Source organism: Ciconia boyciana, chromosome 11 (assembly GCF_034638445.1).
Source record: "Ciconia boyciana chromosome 11, ASM3463844v1, whole genome shotgun sequence".
Classification (NCBI taxonomy): Eukaryota; Metazoa; Chordata; class Aves; order Ciconiiformes; family Ciconiidae; genus Ciconia; species Ciconia boyciana.
Window position 1 is genome coordinate 2,197,096 of NC_132944.1, and position 17,874 is coordinate 2,214,969.

General features: G+C 45.0%; 4 protein-coding genes across 10 annotated transcripts in view; 2 read left to right on the forward strand and 2 right to left on the reverse strand.

Moving 5' to 3' along the window:
• The window catches only part of RAF1 (Raf-1 proto-oncogene, serine/threonine kinase), a 45,087-nt gene extending 43,935 nt beyond the window's left edge, over positions 1 to 1,152 (forward strand). For all 7 annotated transcript variants that reach the window (XM_072876362.1, XM_072876361.1, XM_072876363.1 and 4 more), the window contains one exon: positions 1 to 1,152. In XM_072876362.1, coding sequence (XP_072732463.1) covers positions 1 to 141 — 141 coding nt within the window. In that variant the 3' untranslated portion in view covers positions 142 to 1,152.
• MKRN2 (makorin ring finger protein 2) lies at positions 1,148 to 15,337 on the reverse strand. Its single transcript, XM_072876368.1, has 8 exons — positions 15,162 to 15,337; positions 14,507 to 14,635; positions 12,697 to 12,875; positions 11,610 to 11,914; positions 9,847 to 10,061; positions 8,156 to 8,266; positions 5,817 to 5,961; positions 1,148 to 5,189 (listed from the first exon to the last, which is right to left on the reverse strand). The coding sequence occupies exons 1-8, from the start codon at positions 15,185 to 15,187 to the stop codon at positions 5,046 to 5,048; spliced, it is 1,254 nt and encodes a 417-aa protein (XP_072732469.1). The 5' UTR covers positions 15,188 to 15,337; the 3' UTR covers positions 1,148 to 5,045.
• MKRN2OS (MKRN2 opposite strand) overlaps positions 15,337 to 17,874 on the forward strand; it is a 5,474-nt gene continuing 2,936 nt past the window's right edge. Inside the window, exons 1-3 of the mRNA XM_072876369.1 lie at positions 15,337 to 15,598; positions 16,019 to 16,068; positions 16,998 to 17,160. Coding sequence (XP_072732470.1) covers positions 15,393 to 15,598; positions 16,019 to 16,068; positions 16,998 to 17,160 — 419 coding nt within the window. The 5' untranslated portion in view covers positions 15,337 to 15,392. The remainder of the gene's footprint in view (positions 15,599 to 16,018; positions 16,069 to 16,997; positions 17,161 to 17,874) is intronic.
• Positions 17,159 to 17,874, reverse strand: part of TSEN2 (tRNA splicing endonuclease subunit 2) — a 17,268-nt gene continuing 16,552 nt past the window's right edge. The window contains exon 13 of the transcript XR_012044659.1: positions 17,159 to 17,370. The gene's annotated coding sequence lies outside the window, so the exon portion shown is untranslated. The remainder of the gene's footprint in view (positions 17,371 to 17,874) is intronic.

Here is a 17,874-nt window from a genome sequence, read left to right on the forward strand (position 1 = left end):
ATACTGTCGTCCATTGAATTGTTGCAACATTCTTTACCCAAAATCAACCGGAGTGCTTCTGAACCGTCTCTGCATCGTGCCGCCCACACAGAGGACATAAATTCATGCACGTTAACATCCACAAGACTACCCGTGTTTTAGGATCATGCTCCCCTTCCCTGGTTCTCCCCAATGGTGGGAAAAGAACAGAAGTAACAGAAGTTGTGCTTTTAATGCCTCGGTTACAGGATCAGTGCCAGCAGGATTATCTGCGTCCCAGTTTTAAGAACAAGCTGCTAAGGATTTCTGCGGTTCTTATCCTGCAGGGACACAGCTCCACATTGCCTTTTTCTACAGTTTCTTTTACTGGGATACTTAACAGACTATAAATCAAGAGGTCTATTACTATTTTTTTAATAGATGCACTTGAGCCTTATTTTTCCCATAGCCAGAAGCGATGGATGTTTCTTTGGCAGCGTTTCTGGATTGATTCGAATCTGTTGATAAATTGGTATTTTTTACAGCAAGGAAGGCTTGCCTTGGCATTTGAGGAAAGATGACGCATTATGGTGCTCCTTGGTTGCCCCATGCCATGTGCCACTTCGAGTTGGGGGGGTTTTGCCTGAAATGGGTATCTGCAAACCAGACTGAGGGAAGAGGAAAAAACGTTCTGGAAATCAGCTCCTGCCTAAGAGCTTTCATCAAGCCAATGAAATAAGTTAAAATGCTAATTCAACACAAAATAGTTTTGCAATAGTTTTGCACATAGAAGAAAAACTCTTGCAAAAGAATGGAATATATTCTGAACTGTACTGCTCAGAGAAGGAAGCTAGCCAGTCTTGCTATGGTCATCTTCAGTAACTTAAGCAGCTTACTTGGTACTATTGACTTGTTTCTTGCAGCCCAATGAGGTGGTAAGTGTGGAAAGACAGGCTTTTGTGGCTGAGAAAAGGCTAATTAACATTATCCGTATACTTCTGCAAAATGAGCATAGTCTTCATCCCATCTGAAGCTGTCGTCCAAGAGATGCACTATCAAGAGGAAACTGAGCATATACAGTTTTTCTTGCTGATTTGGGTTTTAATTTTGTTTTTATTGCTCCTGAGAAAATGCATTTATTGTAAGCCAAGGTTCCTCTGATTATCTTATTTTAATAAAATAAATTAAATTTTAGGTTTAAGATTCAATGTCATCATTTAATGTAGTAATCCATAGTTCTGACATGTACATCTAGATTTAAAAAACTCAGAAAATGACATTCTGAATAATTTTTAAAAGTTACGAGGATAGGTAATAGCTGTTCAAGTAAAAAAAACACACTTGATATGACAACCTATGGGTTTCCAATCACAATCTTTACAAGATGTTTTTTATTCTACTGTAATAATCTTTCAGCAGCATCTACTTATTAAGACACCTACACTGAGGTACTAGCAAGCTATTTAACTGCACCATTTTTCCTCTGCATTTTATTTTCTGTGAACCTGTTTCTACTTAGGTAGAGGTGAGTGTTGTGCTGTCTTGGCTGAACTCTGCAGATGACAAAAAATAGATGGTTTAATCTAAGAATTTATTTTTCAAATAGCATCCTGTTTAAATATGTTAATTAGGGAAAGAATGGAAGCCAAGTTTCCACTCCTGGAGTGGAAGCTTGGGATTTTGTGTGTTTCTCTGTGCATACAGGTAAGTATGGGGCTCCTGTCAGAATACCTTGCTGAGGTCTAGCGAGTGAAGAGACAAGATGTCTGTCACCACTATTACCTCAATCTAAACCGCTGCCTAAAATTTGTTAGGCAAAATACTTCGGCTGTGAATTTTGACAGCTTACATGTGCAACTCATAGTGCCTGTAATGTCGAAATAGCCATTTCAGCTTCTTATCTGCAGCAAGCAAAAAACCCACAAAGCGCTTATGAAAGGGAAGGGAGGAACTTGAGGTACCTAAGCCAGACACATACGTAAAACCTAATATCTAGACTGTTTGTCCTCAGACATTGTAAGAAGGGTGGAATATTAATCCTTAGGTGATCAATTGAGCATGACCATAAAATTTGCTTGCTAAAAAGTAAATTGAGGGTTGACAGAAACTGTTCCATATAGTTCTGCATGATTTTTAATAATAATCTTGGTATTTTAACTGCAGCCCTCTGTAAACATAAATTATCTCTCATTTTACCTTCATTTTAATAAGAAAGAGTTTAAGAAGGGGGAAAAAAAAGGAGAAATGGTAAGCTGCTTTTACTTTAGCTCTAATTTCCAAAAAGAGACCATTAACTCCTAATTTTTAAAACAGGTTATGTATCTCTTGAAAAATTAAAATATTTTTGATAAATAGGCTTATTTTGAGCAGCACTTGATGTCAAATTAGATGAAAGCTGCTAAGTGAAGAATTGAAAAGGTCTGAGTTTCTAAGTCTTACTGCTCTTACATTAAAACATCTCTTCATGTTGTCCCTAGGTAGCTTTGAAAAAGAGGTTATCTTTTTCATTTCAGACTATTGTTACCTGGTTTGTGTCTTCTTAGGGCAAATTAAATCATGAATGTCTTGTTTAAGGTAAAGAACATCCTCTCCAGTGACTCTTTTTGGTCAATATTCTATTACTGGAAATATTTCTCTCTGGAAAAAACACACGTGTAAGACCAGCAGGGAGGCTAAGGGGTGTAAGTATTTTGGGTTAGAAACTATGTCTGGACAAGAGCTCCTGAACATTCATCTTGCAGTACTACATCTCTCTCAGTGATCCTTTCCTTTCCTTCGCCTTTGTAAGGAAGGATTACACTCATATGACTTACTCGAGTAAGACCTTCACTGGTGCCTTCATGTGCCGGTTTTAAAAAGCAGCTGACGAGTAAGTGGTTATAGGCACTGACAAGCTCAGGTCTGACTTGCAGTAAGCATTGTTAAACATTAACTTTAGAGTAGAACTAATTGTGGGAAAGTTACGGTTCCTAGGTCAGAACAGAGAGCAAAATGTGCATGTTTGATTTGAGGGAAATACTAGAAATGTATTACTAGAAATGCATATAGAAAATACTAGAAATGCAGTATTTTCATCCAGGATGTTTCTCGGCTTCGGTTTTGACCCAGAAATGCCAACCAGCAGATGAAGCAGATAATCCTGGAGTCACTAACTTGCCATTTAAATATGTTTGAATCCCAGATGAAGGTTCCTGCTGTCTGCTTTACGACAGTGACCCAGATCCTAGTTTTTAACCATCAAAGCAGTGCCCTAGTTGCTGTGCTGATGTTAAGGTTTTTTGCACCAGTGTCTCTAAACATACTTTGCTTCACAATACAAATAATTCCTGTTGTCTCAACAACCAAGCTTTCTGAAATGCTCAGATCTTTAGGCAGACAAGCAACCTTTCAAGGGCACACAGTCTTATCCTCAAGCCATTGGTCAAGTTGGCCCTCTACTTATTTTAAGATCATATGCTGAATGTGCTTGAGAAAACTGCTTGTACTCAAGTGTTACAACGCTGCATCACACAGCAGCTGTTTCAGTTGCGTCCAGACTGAATTCTCAGTTTAACTACAAAGTTAATACAAATGATTTGCAGAATTAACTTCTTGAATCAAATTTCACAATCAAATTGCATTTGCTCAAAGCTTTTGCAATGCAAACATGAATTAAATTTTTAACAAAAATACAATTCAGGAACAACTCCGTTAACTCAGAAGAGATGTGCCTTAATACCTCACACCTCCTGGGCCTTTAACATTGCTGTCCTTGATCTGAAAAAGGCAAATGGGCCTCTGGAGACAGAGCCCTCCTAAAGAACTGCTGCTGGTGAGGGAGCCACTGGCAGTACTGGGGCAGGGCTGTCGGGGAGCACTCGGGAGGCAGCCTCGGCAAAAGGCTGCAGTGCAGCCACCTCAGAGGTGACTTATGTGGGCAGGCTGTGAACTTCTGCCGGTGCTTTTAGTAACGCAACTGCAGCTGCAACTGGGGAGGGGAGGTGCATGGAAACGGGGCTCTTCTAAGACTGTACTGTACCTTCAGAAAGGTGTATCTCACTATGCTAGAGGTACGTGGAGATGGAAGAGCCTGAGCATCAGCCACACAGTTAAGAAAAGCAGCAGTTAAAACTAATAGTTTCTTTTGTAACTGAAATAATTTATGTTGTAGAGTTGCAAACCACAAGATCACTGACATAAGGAGATCAGGAAATTATTTAGTTACTTCATTTAATGTTGGCTACTTCATTTAACCTGAATCAAGGTTTCCCTTCCAGTTAAATACATTTGAACCAGTTAGATTGAAGAAAAATGTATTACTGTTGCAATGACTATTGAAAGCAACTACTTAGTGTCATTATACGGTTTCCAAAATCCATGTTGTGCTGTAAGTTTAATTTAGCTGTATGTTGTGACTCCTGTATTGCTCTGCCTGAATATATTAATCAGGACAGTTGTATTTGCTTTACGACAGGTGCTCTAAGAGACACTTCCTGCCACTCTACACTTTAATTATTTTGAAATGAGGGTGGGAACTTCACTTGCACAGTCATCGAGAGCCAGGCAGTGTCCCGGCCCCACTACTGAAACACTCACTGTAAGAATACAGTAAACTTGATTCTGAACTCTAAGTACTACTTTGAGGTATAGTGTATTAGTTCTTAAATCTCCTTTTTAAGGAAGAAAAAGCCACACTGACCATTATTCCCAGTGGGCTTTTGTAGATATACCTTTAGTTGATTTACTGAAGGGAAGAAAAAAAAAAAAGCAGCACCCAAAATAGATTTAGCAAGAGTTTTTAACAGCTTAAGCTTTAAATGGTAAGAGAGGAGCTGTATTTACACTATCACTCAGCTCACAAGACGGCGTATGTTAGGCCAAAGAGGGAGAAAACCCTCTTGGGATTAAGGGATTTTTTTCCATGCAATCAATTTAACTTTTCAAATATATTTTAGTATTTTTTTTGCCATACAAAAACTATCTGAAAACTTTACCAGGACTGCACAAGTAAACCACAGGGCACATTCATTCTAACTGTGCTGTAGAAAGTAAAAGCATTGCTAAATAAATAGCTAGATTGCTACACAAGACAGCACCTTTAGTTCTCTTTATTGAGAAGTAGCAGGGTCCTCATCAGCCCCAGAAAGGTGCATGAAAAGTTCTCCAAGTTCTGTTACATCATTGTCTGTGCTGGTCACAGTCCTACTTTCTCTGTCTTCAATAAAGTCCCACAGACGAACAGAATTGAAGAACTGGAATAGAAGAAAATCTGACTGAGCATGAACCAGTACATGTCACAGTTCCGTCAAAATATTTTCCATTATCAGTCTTATTTCTTTGTTAAAAAAAAAAGTCAGAAGCTGGGATTCAAAAGCTGGCTTTGTGCTAGGATTTACTAATGCTCTCGGCAGCATTTGCTGTTAAACTGGAAGTGACAACCGCTCTCTTGAGCGTGACAGTCTGAATACAGTGAGGTCAAACTAGCCAGTATTGCCGAGCTGTACCTATGTGAAACCAGCAGGCCTGTCCTGACTGGTCAGGGTGCTGGCCAAGCCATAACGAGTTTTTGAGAAGGCTTTAACCATTTTAGCTGGTCTTATTGCCAGCTCTATGCAGGTAAGTGAGGTGAGTTTGTAATACTGCAGGTGAAAGCTTTAAGGGCACAATTCCTTTGAAGAAAGGTTTGCCATGAGAAGGATTGGCTGAAAAAATAAACAGGAAGAAAGTTTTGCTATTAAATGACAAACCTGTGCCTCGAGGAAAGGTGAGGGATGCTTCCTTCACTTCTCCAAGGCCGTGCATGGTATGAAACATTTGAAGTAGTACACTTTACATTCAAAACGTGGTTTGAATTATACTTGACTGGAGCATTCCCTTACCCGCACAGTCCCCTCAGAGCTGAGCTGCTTCCGTGGTTTTTCAGGTTCAGCTCGTGTCCCATCTGGATAAGCATGAAGGTAAAGACACTTTCCTCCAAACGGGCAAGTTCCTTTCCCTTGTTCAAAGTACTTGCAGGGTTTTTTCCTGATTTAATTAGAAGAGAGAGAGTTATTGCCTTCAGCTAGTAGGAAATAGATACCGTTCGCTCTCCATGGCTGCTTATCTCATGCTTAGTCAGTGATGCAAAGTACTGCTCCTGTTAACACACCAAGAATTTTGGTCTCCCGTTCCCTAGCTGACAGCAGCCAAAATAGATGGGAAAGATTATTAAAAGCGAACAAAGGAACACATAAAAAACCAGCATCATAAGTCAAAAAAATTAAACTATCTTAAGCCATGGAAAGTGAGGGACATTCTTTGAATGTCATTGATCCTACACATGCATTTTCATCGTAATGAACAAATCCCTTGCTATTTCTCTAGCAGCATTCCTCTCCTGTATCTTCTACCACTACATTTTTATGAATCTGTTCCTCTCATCATCTCCTTTGGAAGTTCTATGATGATGCTTCATTAATTTAAGTTTCCATCAGCTTTGTTGTTCAACTAAGCTGTTCTAGCTGTGCAGCAAATGTTTATAACGGTGTTCCTTACAAAGGTCATACGCCAGTACTCGGGGCAGTGGGGAGGGGGTTGATGGATTGTTCTATAATGAAAAACATCTGAACAGGAAACTACAGAGAAAATGCAATTGAACTTGTAAACTTAATACGCAAATAGTGATGAAACTGGTTCCTAAGGCACAGATATGGTCTGTCAAATAGCAACTAAATGGAGAAGCAAGCACAGTAACAAAAAATCCCAAACAACCAAAACCCCCCAACCAGGCACTGCATTAAAAGCAGAATGGATTTGTCTTGGTTTGGAACTCAGGTGGTCTGTGACTTCCAGGTTTCCAGGTCTGACTTTTTCCCTCCTGCGCTGGCATATAAATCAGAGTGGATTTGTGCTGGCACGACCCTTGCTCTTAGCTTAGACTCCCCTTTATTAGCATTTTTTCATTCCGTGCAATATTAAATCCTCAAGTTAAACTGACTGCCAAGAGATATGCCCATAAAAACCTCTTTGGTACAGAAATTCTAGCTACAACACAATCTATTAGTCTTAGCTGAGCACTTTTTGTATTCTCTTCCATACAACAGGTTGACAAGAGCCAAAACCCCACTTCTAACACTGCCTGGCACCCCTATTCCAGTAACACAAAAGCTTACCTTACTGAGAATGTGGCCAGTTAAAAACTGACTAAGCTGAGGCTTTTGAGCACCACTTACTACCCTCAATTCAAAGTCCTTATGAATTAAAATGAAAAGCCATGACAGCAGTAGGGTGTTGAAAACAAACCGCATCTGAAGAACCTCAGTTTAAAGTGATTCATTCTATTCAAATATTTTGCCTGACTAGAAGATAAAACACGACAAGATGCTGGATTCATTTAAGGGAGCAGTACTGCTTTCAATAATTCTGCTGCTGTGTTACAACAGGACTTCAGAGACTTAAAGCTTCCCAAGCAGCTGAAAAGCTAGTAGCAACACCTACACACAGATTTAAGTTAGGCCTATTTTTTTTCTGTACTCCAAAGGGCATGTTTAAAGGTTGACACGCATTCGCAGAATAAAGCTGTGCAACCTTCAGCAAAATAGTCATCGCTCACTGGGGTCAAGCACAGCTCTGCTTGTTTACCCTTAACAAGGGTGAGCAAGGAGATCAGCAATGGTACCGTCCTGTTCTGCGAACTACACAACCCTTACCCGTGCCAGGCAGGCGCAGCTTTGCGACGCTGCTGTAGAACTATACCCGTCAGCAGATCTCTCCCAGTGCTCCAAGCACTGGGCAAATCGTTACTAGACAATAAAAGGAATGCAGTAGTATTTTCCATTTCCAGTAGACGTTACAAAAGCCCTGTGAATTTTTATCCCATACTTCAAGAGACTATTACGTTTTCCTTCCCTATGTGTTTTCCTCAGTAACTGACAACATTCCAGGCAATTACGTCTAAGGGATCAACAGAAAACGCATGAAGCCAATTTTGGCAAATGAACTGAAATAGCTTCAACATTTCCGAGCACAGCGAGTTTGAATAATTTCTGATCTAAAATTACATGACAGACCCTTTCATAGCAGTCACAAAGTTAAATAAAAGTGTTAACAGAGATTAAGAGTTCTCTGTAGAATGGTTTGTAATTACATAAAGTTTAAAAATAAGGCGCTTTGATTGGCTAAGCCTTAGCGTATCTATCTTAAGGACAATGTAAATAGTATTTGTGGTTACTGAACTTACGCCACTCCCTGCTTAAATGCTTCGATCAGCTCGTTTTTCTTCTCCTGGTCTTCTACCCAATACGCACTGGGAATGACAAACTCGGATATCACACGGCACTCCGGGCAAGACCTTAATGGATGGAGACAAAACAGCAATGCTCTGTTACTTTCCGCGAGCGATACTCCTCAATAAATTAGGCAGAACAGCAGCCTTCCAAGTGAAAGGGAGGTGGTTTGTCACGCTGAAGCAGCGGGCACCTCCTCACACGTTAGGACAGCACACGTGCACATCTGTTATTAGTTTCAATTGAAATAAGCCAATTCAGAGCAGTCAGGGTTTGCGCTACCTTCCGTTTGTTTCTAGCCCTGAACAAAAGTAACGGGTATTTCCTCAATACGCAGAAATTATCTGCTAATCCCAACGTGCAGAAATAAAGCATAACAGCTACACGAGTACTGCAGCTCCCATGCAACAGAAAGCCAAACCAGCCGAAAAAAAGAAAAAGGAAGGTCTCTAAGCCTTTTGAAACGTGATCTGACTTCTACCAGCAGTGACGAGTTGTTCACTTAGTGGTTTTATGAGATGGATTTCTACATGAGGAATTAAGTTCAAGAATCAAACATGCAACTTCAGGTACCTCAACAAGCCTAGGAAAGGCTTTATTACCCCCTCCCCATAAGTCCCATAAAACACCTTGTCTCCCAGCTGGCAGTGCTTTTAGAACTAAGCCAAGTCCCTCCTTTAGATTAACTTTGCAACGACCAGTATGGTCACCATTATGGAGAAATGTAAAAAAGATGTTTGAAGAATTTGTATTAGTATTTAATCCACAACTCAAAACGGATTCCAGGGCTCTGTTTCTGAAAAAATCCCTCACAGTCCCTACTGCAGGCAGACTATCTCAGTACCTCAACTCCCATACAGTTTATGTCCTAACGAGCTAAAGTTCACTTCAATGAAATTCATAATGAAAGTTGTGCAGGAAAGTCTATTTTGGCAGAAGACTGGAAAAATTGCCCACCTTTTCCTCAGTATGCTTGTAACTTGACAGAGTTTTCAAAGAGATGCTCAAGAAAGGAAATTGCCCTAATTGGATGCTTTAAATTCTCTCATCTAAGGAGGAGCATTTTTGCAATACATTTTTTATAGAGCCAGAAGATTAAGACATTTACTCAGATACAGATTAGTGGGACATGTCCCATTAGTGGGACATGCATGATTAGTGGGACATGTAGCTTGAGTAAGCTATAATTTAGAGAAAAATCCAGTAATTAAGCACATACATAGAAAAAAAGGAGTGACTGTTTTTGCACACAGGTCACTGTGAAGGGCACAGGTTAACAAGGTCTCAGCTGCTCCAGAGTCCACGTGTGCACTTTGCCCCACCGCCAACGCAATGAGAGGGGGCTAAGTTACAAAGGGCCAAGCTCTTCCCACACAGGACCACAGCGTGTAAGTAAACCGTCACCAAAGGATACCCGATGCGTCCTACTGGTCTTGAAGGCAGTTCTCATAGCCACACTGCAACGTCCTGGAATTTGCCAGCGCTTGGACCAGGATTTTCTGAGCTCAGATCTTATTAATGGCTATGTTAATATTTACAGCTATGGAATCCCCAGTTTTATTTCCATATCAAGTCAAAGCACACCGGAGAGCCCATCTCACTGACACAGGCCACACAGCAGAGACTCTGGTTAATATCAGCTTACTTTATGATTATATTCTCGAACTGCTTGGCACATCTCCACTGCCGGATGCAAGACAAGCAGTACGTGTGATTGCAGTTGGAAAGGATCCCAAACCTCCTCTCAGAGGCTGATGGTTTCTCATACACCACTTCCATGCAGATACTGCACACTTTGTCCTGGCTTGCCTGAAAGGCAAAGGCCTTCTCCATGTCATGCTCGAACGTCGCCATGCACATCTGCCAGAGGAGAGACGTCATTGGTTATTGCAGTCCACATATCAGCCTGTTCCTTGTAAAACATAAGTGTCTATGAAAGGGATCTATTACAGGAAAAATAAGGTACGCTGATTAAGAGCATCATTCCTACCCTTCGTCGTCATAATTTAATTTTAAGAACGTTAAATTCAATCACATATTTCAGCCCTGCAGTGTTCTCTGCAGCTTCAAGAGTATCAGAAGTAAAACTACCCAAACACTCTTCATTTACACCTTTCTGTATCTCTGTCATGGAACAGGTATTGCACAAGGAAATGCTTCAAATACCCCTAAAACCATCTAATTCAGGGTCCAGAATGGGTGCCACACTCAAGATGTTACTCTGCTCAGCATTAAGGCCACACTCACTCACCGGATATTCAGCTTTACCCTAGCTAAGGAATTAGTCTCTCGTTACAGGCTTTCCTACAGTGTTTCTCAGCACAGTATCCCAGAAGTGACAATCAATAACCAATTTACACTTTCACAGCACTACAAGGTGAGCTGGTGGTTATATCTGCATAGTTTTGCCTCCTGCTTTTCAAAGTTCTCAGGACTTGACAAGTAAAATAAAAGACTTTAAATTACAGTAATAAAAAAAAAAAAAGGACAAAAAATAATTCCACATTAATAGCAGCATTCCGACTACTGCACCTTCTCATCCAACACACACCTTTGCTTCCAGAGCTGAGCACCTGACAGCAGCGGTGACGGGATACCCTGCCAGATACCAACGAGCTCCCGGGAGAAGTGAGAAGCCCTACACCAGCACGTTTTGCACGTATACGCCGACTGCACAAAACCTGAGATTTTTAACCCCTTGGATTCTACGCCAGATTCTGGAGACACTTATGATTCAGTAACCACTAACGCTGCTGGTCTTCCTCCTCCTCAGCCTTGAGGACTCCTCCTGTTCCTGACCAGCCCTGACCTAAATCTGGTAGCCAGGCAGAGAAAAGAGCAGCCCCTTAATCCCATCTTTACCCAACCAATTCCTCATCCAGTCCCTCCAGCTGCCCTACTTCAAGTTCAGCTCCAAAATCTTTGTACTCCGTTCAGTCTGTCCCTACTTGACGCTGCCCTGAAATCAGCCACCATCAAGAAGAGACATCTGAAGAGGTGACTCAGCAGACTGGCAGGGCGATCCCTCAGAACGCACCAGCAGCCCACAGTTCCTCTCCCCCACTGTACATAACGTACCACTGAGACATCGCGTAAGCTACAAAAGACAGTTTCCTGGTAGAGTTTTAGGGTGTTCTGGGATAAGGCTGCAGGCAGGCTTCCCGTAAGGATGAAAAGGAAAAAAAAAGACGTTGCTGTAAAAGGCTATCTGCATCACCATTACCAATTGAGTCCTAGATGCTTGAACAGGCTTCTCTTAGGATCCCTTTATAGCTAGACAAACGATAAAACAAAAGCTCTTTGGAACAACAGGCTCTTCTGCAAAACACATCTTTGGATTTTAGAGCAAACAAACCAAATCTTGCACTGAGCAAAGCAAATCTCACACCGATTTCCTGTTAATATTACCATCTCGTGAGCCTTCCTCTGCTCTTGGTCGAAAGGGTGAAGTACTTGCAATCCACATATCTCACACATGTCTCCGTGGAGGTAAAGGCAGCGATCTCCGAAGTGGCACGCTCCTGCTGCAGTGTAAGGACACAGCTGCTCTCCGTCAGCACAGGAGCTTCCAGCTACCGGATCTTCCAGTCCACTGCAAATAGCTTCCAAATACGAATGGGGCTTCATTTCCAGATTATCATTTTGGTCACTGCAACACACCACATCGCCTGTGGCACTGGGCTTCTGCTTTTCTTCATTCAATCCACACAGATCTTAGGAAACAGAAACATAATATGAGCCATACAAGACACTGCACAAAACCCACACAAGAAGCTCCATATACTTTCTCTCCAATGATTACCAGGTTTTTTAAAAAAAAAGTTTTCTTCTCAATGAAATCCCACCTCTGAGCCCCTTTTGCTCACAAATCACAAGACTTTTCACAAACCACCTACTGAAAAGTTCGATTTCAAGATTTCTTCAGCTGTTTTCTCTTTACAAATAGGCTAAAAAATCCTCTCATTTCGCATGAGGGCAACTGGCCCATTCGGCGCGACAGTGAGAACAGGTGGGCACAGCGCGGGGGGGCTCGGCTCCTCTGCCCTGCCTGTCAGGCATGGACAGATGTCTCCGGGCTTGCGTTCCTAAGGGCTGGCACAATCCTCCACGGAACACAGGCCAGGTACCCTGGCACAAAGCAGCCAGGGTTCTCACCATTTCAAATGCCCTCACGCTGAGAACAAAATGCACAAAAAGATCTGAGGGGCAGAGATATTTTAACCAAAAAACCCAGATCAAAACAAAAAATGACCCCAAAAAATCCCCCCAAACAAGAACCATCCTTCAGGGAACACCAGGCTAAAAGCCAGTCAGCTAGACACGGTCATTAAAAGGTACTGACAGGCACAAGCGTTTCCAGGAAAGAGGCCTCATCGGGTAGGAAGTCTGACTGCACCTCTCCAGCTGTCCACGAAACTCAAGTAATAAAAGGAGGAAAAACTCCTAACTCCTGTCAAGCACCAAGGAGGACGAGCACAGCACCACTCCCACTCACTTCTGTCCCTGAGCACTAGCGTTTTCTTCTCCCGTTTGCCAGTCTCACGCAGTTTGCTCCTGATTATCGGCGCGCTGTGCTCGGGAGGATGGCGAGGGTTGTGCAGCGCTGCCGATGAGAGGGGAGGGGGCGCAGGGGCCGCTGCACCCCCCGACGCAGGCAGTCTGGTGTGATCATACCTATGAAAGGAAAAAGACAGAACAAGTGTTATAAAGGCTAAACTTGGCACAGTGGCCGGACAGCTCCCCTGATGAATATTTAAACAAAACAAAACTGAATAGCTACTTTTTTTTTAAAGGATTGTTCTGACAAGTCGACTGAACTGCTCAGTCTCTTTCAAAGCCAGACTAAAAGGTTTCTCAGTCTCAAAAAATGGATGCCTCTGCAAGCACACCTATATTTTCTTCTCCAGAGACACCCAGCACAGCTGAAAGAACATTATTCATGTGCATATTAAATTAGATCTTTGTCATCCCCTCACACAAACAGGTTTGCTGGCATTTCTCAGAGAAGCAACATCAAAACACTGTGCAGGAAGGAGTGACATTTCGTGATCTCGGTTTCTCCCTGCAAGCAGCAACACTTAGACTTTATGCTCCCACACCACAGGAGAAGATGCAGCATTTGCAAAGCAGATAGGAAAGGACTCGAAACATCCGGTAAAGCTATAGAAATAAACTCCAGCAGCAGAGCAGAAGCAATCAGTGCAGTAAAGAGGCTGGTCCAGTAAAGCCATGGACATACCCGAACGCTAGAATATTTTTGATAGGAACAAAAATATTCTCCGTCTCTGTTTCTGGTCCTGTACGTGCCCACAGACATGCCATACGCATGAATTGCTTATGTGAGAGTGCCCCAAACTCCAGCAAAACAGCTGGAGTAAAACAGCACCACACTTTGCAGCCACCATAACGGTGCAGTCAGCGTATGACGTGGTCCCTGCGAATAACTCGGCCACCAGCAACATTATACGTTACTAATTCAATGTGAGCAGCTAACGGAAGCTGCAGAAATCACTAACGTTCAATCTCCTGATCCAAGTTTGGTACCATGAACTAAGCAAAGGAAAGCAAATGTGATCACAGCAATGCCATGAGATCCCCTGTTCTTGTCAGGCGAAGGTACAAACACAAGCTTCTCATCCGTGACCAGAATTTTCCCAGGAAGAAGTCACGGGCTGCCCTGGGGCACATCCCTGATGGAACGTAAGAACACTAACTAAGGCACAGTATTTACTGGAGCATTTCCCAAGGAGTTTTAAGCAGAAGACGTCAGGAGAAGGTGTGGTACTGTTCAGCTTTCCCACCAAACCTATGGGAGCGTGAGAAAAACACTTTGCTCTAAGATAGAACTGAAAGTCCTCAAAATTGTGTGTTAGAATCTGCATGGAGGAGGCTACAAGCTGCACCAGGAGAACGGAGCGAAGCACTGCCGAAACATTGCCTGCGTCCAGCCGCTTCAGTCATATGGAAGGCAAACCATGCCACCAAATGCTATTTCATGTGAAGTTTTTTGCATTTAATAGGTCTTACTACAGTAAGAACCGGATGAAAAACCTATGTGAAACCTAAAGTTTATTTTCTACTGAGTAAAATAATTGCTGAAGCCAAGGCAGAGTAAAACCGTAACGCTGGATCCATAAGCTGGTTTTTGGTACTGGGAGAAAAAGCTCATATTTAATATATTATTTCATTCCCTTTGTCATCTTATCGTTTCTTGACCTTTGACTCCCTGGGGTTTAAAGCTGACTGCCTGTGATTATCACGCCCAGTTCTTCTGAACTCACTCTTCCAAAAAGTCAGGTCTTTACCTGCACCGGGCTCCATAGGCACACTGTCCCTTCTGGTAGTACTTGCAGATGGTAGAGGATTTGCTTGTAGACAAATCATGCGAGAACAGACACTTATTCCCCTCCCGACAGACTCCTTGCATGTAGTACCTGGGGGAGAAGCAGTTCTGGTCACAGGAGTCTGTTTCGTAAGGACGGCTTCGCTCCCCAGAGGCGCCTTCGACAAGCGTTTCCCTCCAAACCCGACCTCGCTTCTGCCTCAGGATACAGATCCCTATCCGGAGGCTGCACACCAGGGCCTGCGACAGCCCCCCGCACCCACCGCCCCGCCCGGGGACCGCTTCCCCGCCCCAGACAGCGGCGGGCACCGGACCGCACCGGCCCTCGCCTCCCGGGAGACGCGCCCGGCCAGGTCCCGCCTCAGCGGCGGCTGGGGCCGCCGGGCCCGGCCCTCCCAGGCGGAGGAAGCCGCGCTCCCGCAGCATGTGCCGGGGGACGGGGCCGCGCCAGCCCGAGAAGGCGCCGGGCCGGGAGCAGGGGCCGCCCGGAGGCCGGGGCGGGGGAGGCCTCCGCGACCTTGCCGCGCCGTGAGCAGGCCCCAAGCGGCTGCGCGGGCCGGGCAGAGGAAGGGCAGGCCCCGGGCCGGGCCGGGCCGCGCCGAGGCGGCGGCGCTCACCTGCAGGTCACCTGCTTCGTGCTCATCCTCGCCCCGCCGCCCGCCCCCGCCGGGGCCCCGCTCCGCCGCGGGAGGAAGGGCGGAGCCAGGCGCGGCCCCAGCGCCGCCCCCGCCGGCGGCCGCCCGGACGCTGTTCACCGGCGCGCCGCGCCGCAGAGGCGCGCCGCGGGGCAGGCTAGAGCGCCGCCCGCCCCGACCATAGAGAGGCGGGCGGCGGGGCGGAGCGCCGCCATGGCGGAGGCCGCCATCCTGCGGGTGCGGCACTGCGGCGCCGACGTCTTCTGCCGCCGGCCGCCGCCGCGCTGCCCCGCCTGCGGCCGGCCCCTGCGCGGCGCCGGGCTGCCCGCCGCCCCCGTCCGCCTCCCCAGCCCCTTCCGCCACGGCCACCGCCAGCCCCGCGCCTTCCTCCTCCGGCCCACCGCCGGCACCTTCCTCGGGTAGGGGCCGGCGGAGGGCGGGCGGGGGAGCCAGCGGCTGCTCCTGGGCGGCCGGGGCCAGGACAGGCGGCTCCCGGGGAGCCCGGCCTCCCGCCGCCGGCTGCGGGGCACTGGGGAGGCCCGCGGAGAAGGCAGCTTTCACCGGGCTTTCGCGAGCTTTCGGGTCGCTGGAGCGGTCCCCGCGGGGCCGTCAGCCAGCCCCGCGCCGGGGCGGCAGCGACTGACCGACCCGCGCCTGAGTCGCGATCAGCGCCCCGTGGAAATGGGAATGCCTTTTCCAGGTTTTGCCTCCCGGTCCGCAGCCTGGGGCCAAGCAGCGTGAGAAGGGGCACCTGTGCCCGAAGGAGCGAGCGTGAGGACCGTCCTCACGGGGACGAGCAAGGCTCGCATCCGTCGCCAACACCCCTGTTTTTCTTTCAGAGGCTACGACGGGAAATCCGACCTTCACGTTGGAATAACCAATAGTAACGGTAAAAAGTGCTCTGTAGTTGCCTTACAAGCTACTGCCCGTCTCCCGTTCCTTGTATTTACACTGTACGCCCGGTTTAGGCCTGCCCCCTCCGCCTGTGCTAGCCTGAATTGCGGGACAGTTATCTCAGAGCCCCCGCTGCTGTTGGGGCAGTGCCCGGTACCTGTTAAAAGCGCAGGCTGCAGCACCCAAATACCTGATGCTCTGCTCTTGAAGAATGCGTACTTCCTCAGCACGCTGCAGGGATCGGAACTGGGGGCTTAGCTGTTCACTACAAGGGAGTACCACATAAAGATCAAAAAATCCTGAGTCCAAGAATTTATCTCGCCTTGCAGCAGTGCGCACACTGAGCTTCAAATCAAAGCCGTTCACCTCTCCTCTCGTGCTGAGGAGCTGCACGGAACGGAATCGACAGGTGACTTCTATTCCTGACATGGGGAAATAAAAAGCTAGGCAGCCTCCTTTTAAAAAGTTTCACAAAATTTTCACTTAAACAGTTTTTGCTAATTCTAATTTTTGCTAATTCTAAAAATACCCCTAATTAAAATAAAAAATTTTAAAAATACCCACATTAAAAACCGTATCAGGTTCTCCTAGAATAGGCCCACCCTGCAAAATCACACTTGAGATGTTTATTTAATATAAAAGTGGTCTAATTTGTGGGTTTAAAAAAGAAGCCTGGTTGTCCTTAAGTTGCTTTCATTATCAAAAGACATCTGAAATTACATTGTAAAAATGAGAACAAGTTTTTGATAAAAGCAGGCACTGCATTTTCTACTCTGTAGCCACAGAAGGCCACTGATGGGAAGCCAGGGTGTAGCTAGTCTAAGAAAGAATGGCAGCATGGAAAACTAATAGTAGCTTTCATCACTTTAAAAAAAAGGATCCAGTTCTCCAGCGCCACCTGACAATCTTGCTCTTTATTTTCAGGTGTGGTGTATAATTACAACGAAGAGGGCATTCACAGAGCTGAAACTGGATGGGAACAGTGCATTAGTATCCCACTAGTACAGCCAGACGAGTTTGGGCTTCTTCAGCAGTGGGATAAGCTCCTAGAGGAATTTTCTGTGGGAGAGGCCTGGCTTCCTCACAGGTATGTAGTTTAAAAGCTGGATGCAAGAGGAGTTTTCAGTCTGGGATGATAAACTGGGCTATTCCATTTTGGATCCTGTGAGGCTTGTGGTTCATTCACAGCCTTGCTCCTTTAGAACGCGCACTTCTAACAAACCAGTCTAAACAATGCTGTCAGGCTGGCTTGAAACTTATGAAACTTGAAACGCTGTCTTGAAACTTAGTGGCCTTGCTAAAAGAGAAAAAGAGTATTTTTAAGTCATAAGTAACAAGCTCATCTGCTGGAATGTAAAAGCTCTAAAATAAGAGATCATTTTGGGAAGTTTTCTTCAGCAACAGAAGAATTTTGCATGAAAACAAACAGTTCAATGAAACATTAAGAGAAGTCCAAGCGCAATTCTATAGTTATTTCTTCTCGGTTTCAGCAGTTTTAGGTGTATTTGCATTTACAGGCTGACCACACTGATGGGATTCTTGCCCAGATCGTCCATCCAGATGACTTCTTTGTTGTCAGTGATCAGAAATGGGAAACAGTCAGGCCCATTTCCAGCTCTTCCAGCTGGTTTGTAACATTGCTTTGGAGAGTTAAATACAGAAAGACTTCCACATATTTTGAATTAAACCAGTACGTTCCAAAGAGAACGTTCAGTTCTTTGTAGCGTCCTTTGAAGTTAATGCCGGATGACGGTGTTACAAGTTACGCAGCCCAGCTAAAACATGCGCTGCCACATCAGCA

What these genes read in the sequence shown, in the direction of transcription:
- MKRN2 (XM_072876368.1), bottom strand. Translation starts at nt 15,187, where the DNA reads ATGAGCACGAAGCAGGTGACCTGCAG. An exon ending in GCCTATGGAGCCCGGTGCAG is followed by an intron (nt 12,876 to 14,506) that starts GTAAAGACCTGA and finishes TTCCTTTCATAG; the next exon opens with GTATGATCACACCAGACTGC. An exon ending in GCATTTAAGCAGGGAGTGGC is followed by an intron (nt 5,962 to 8,155) that starts GTAAGTTCAGTA and finishes TAATTAAATCAG; the next exon opens with GAAAAAACCCTGCAAGTACT.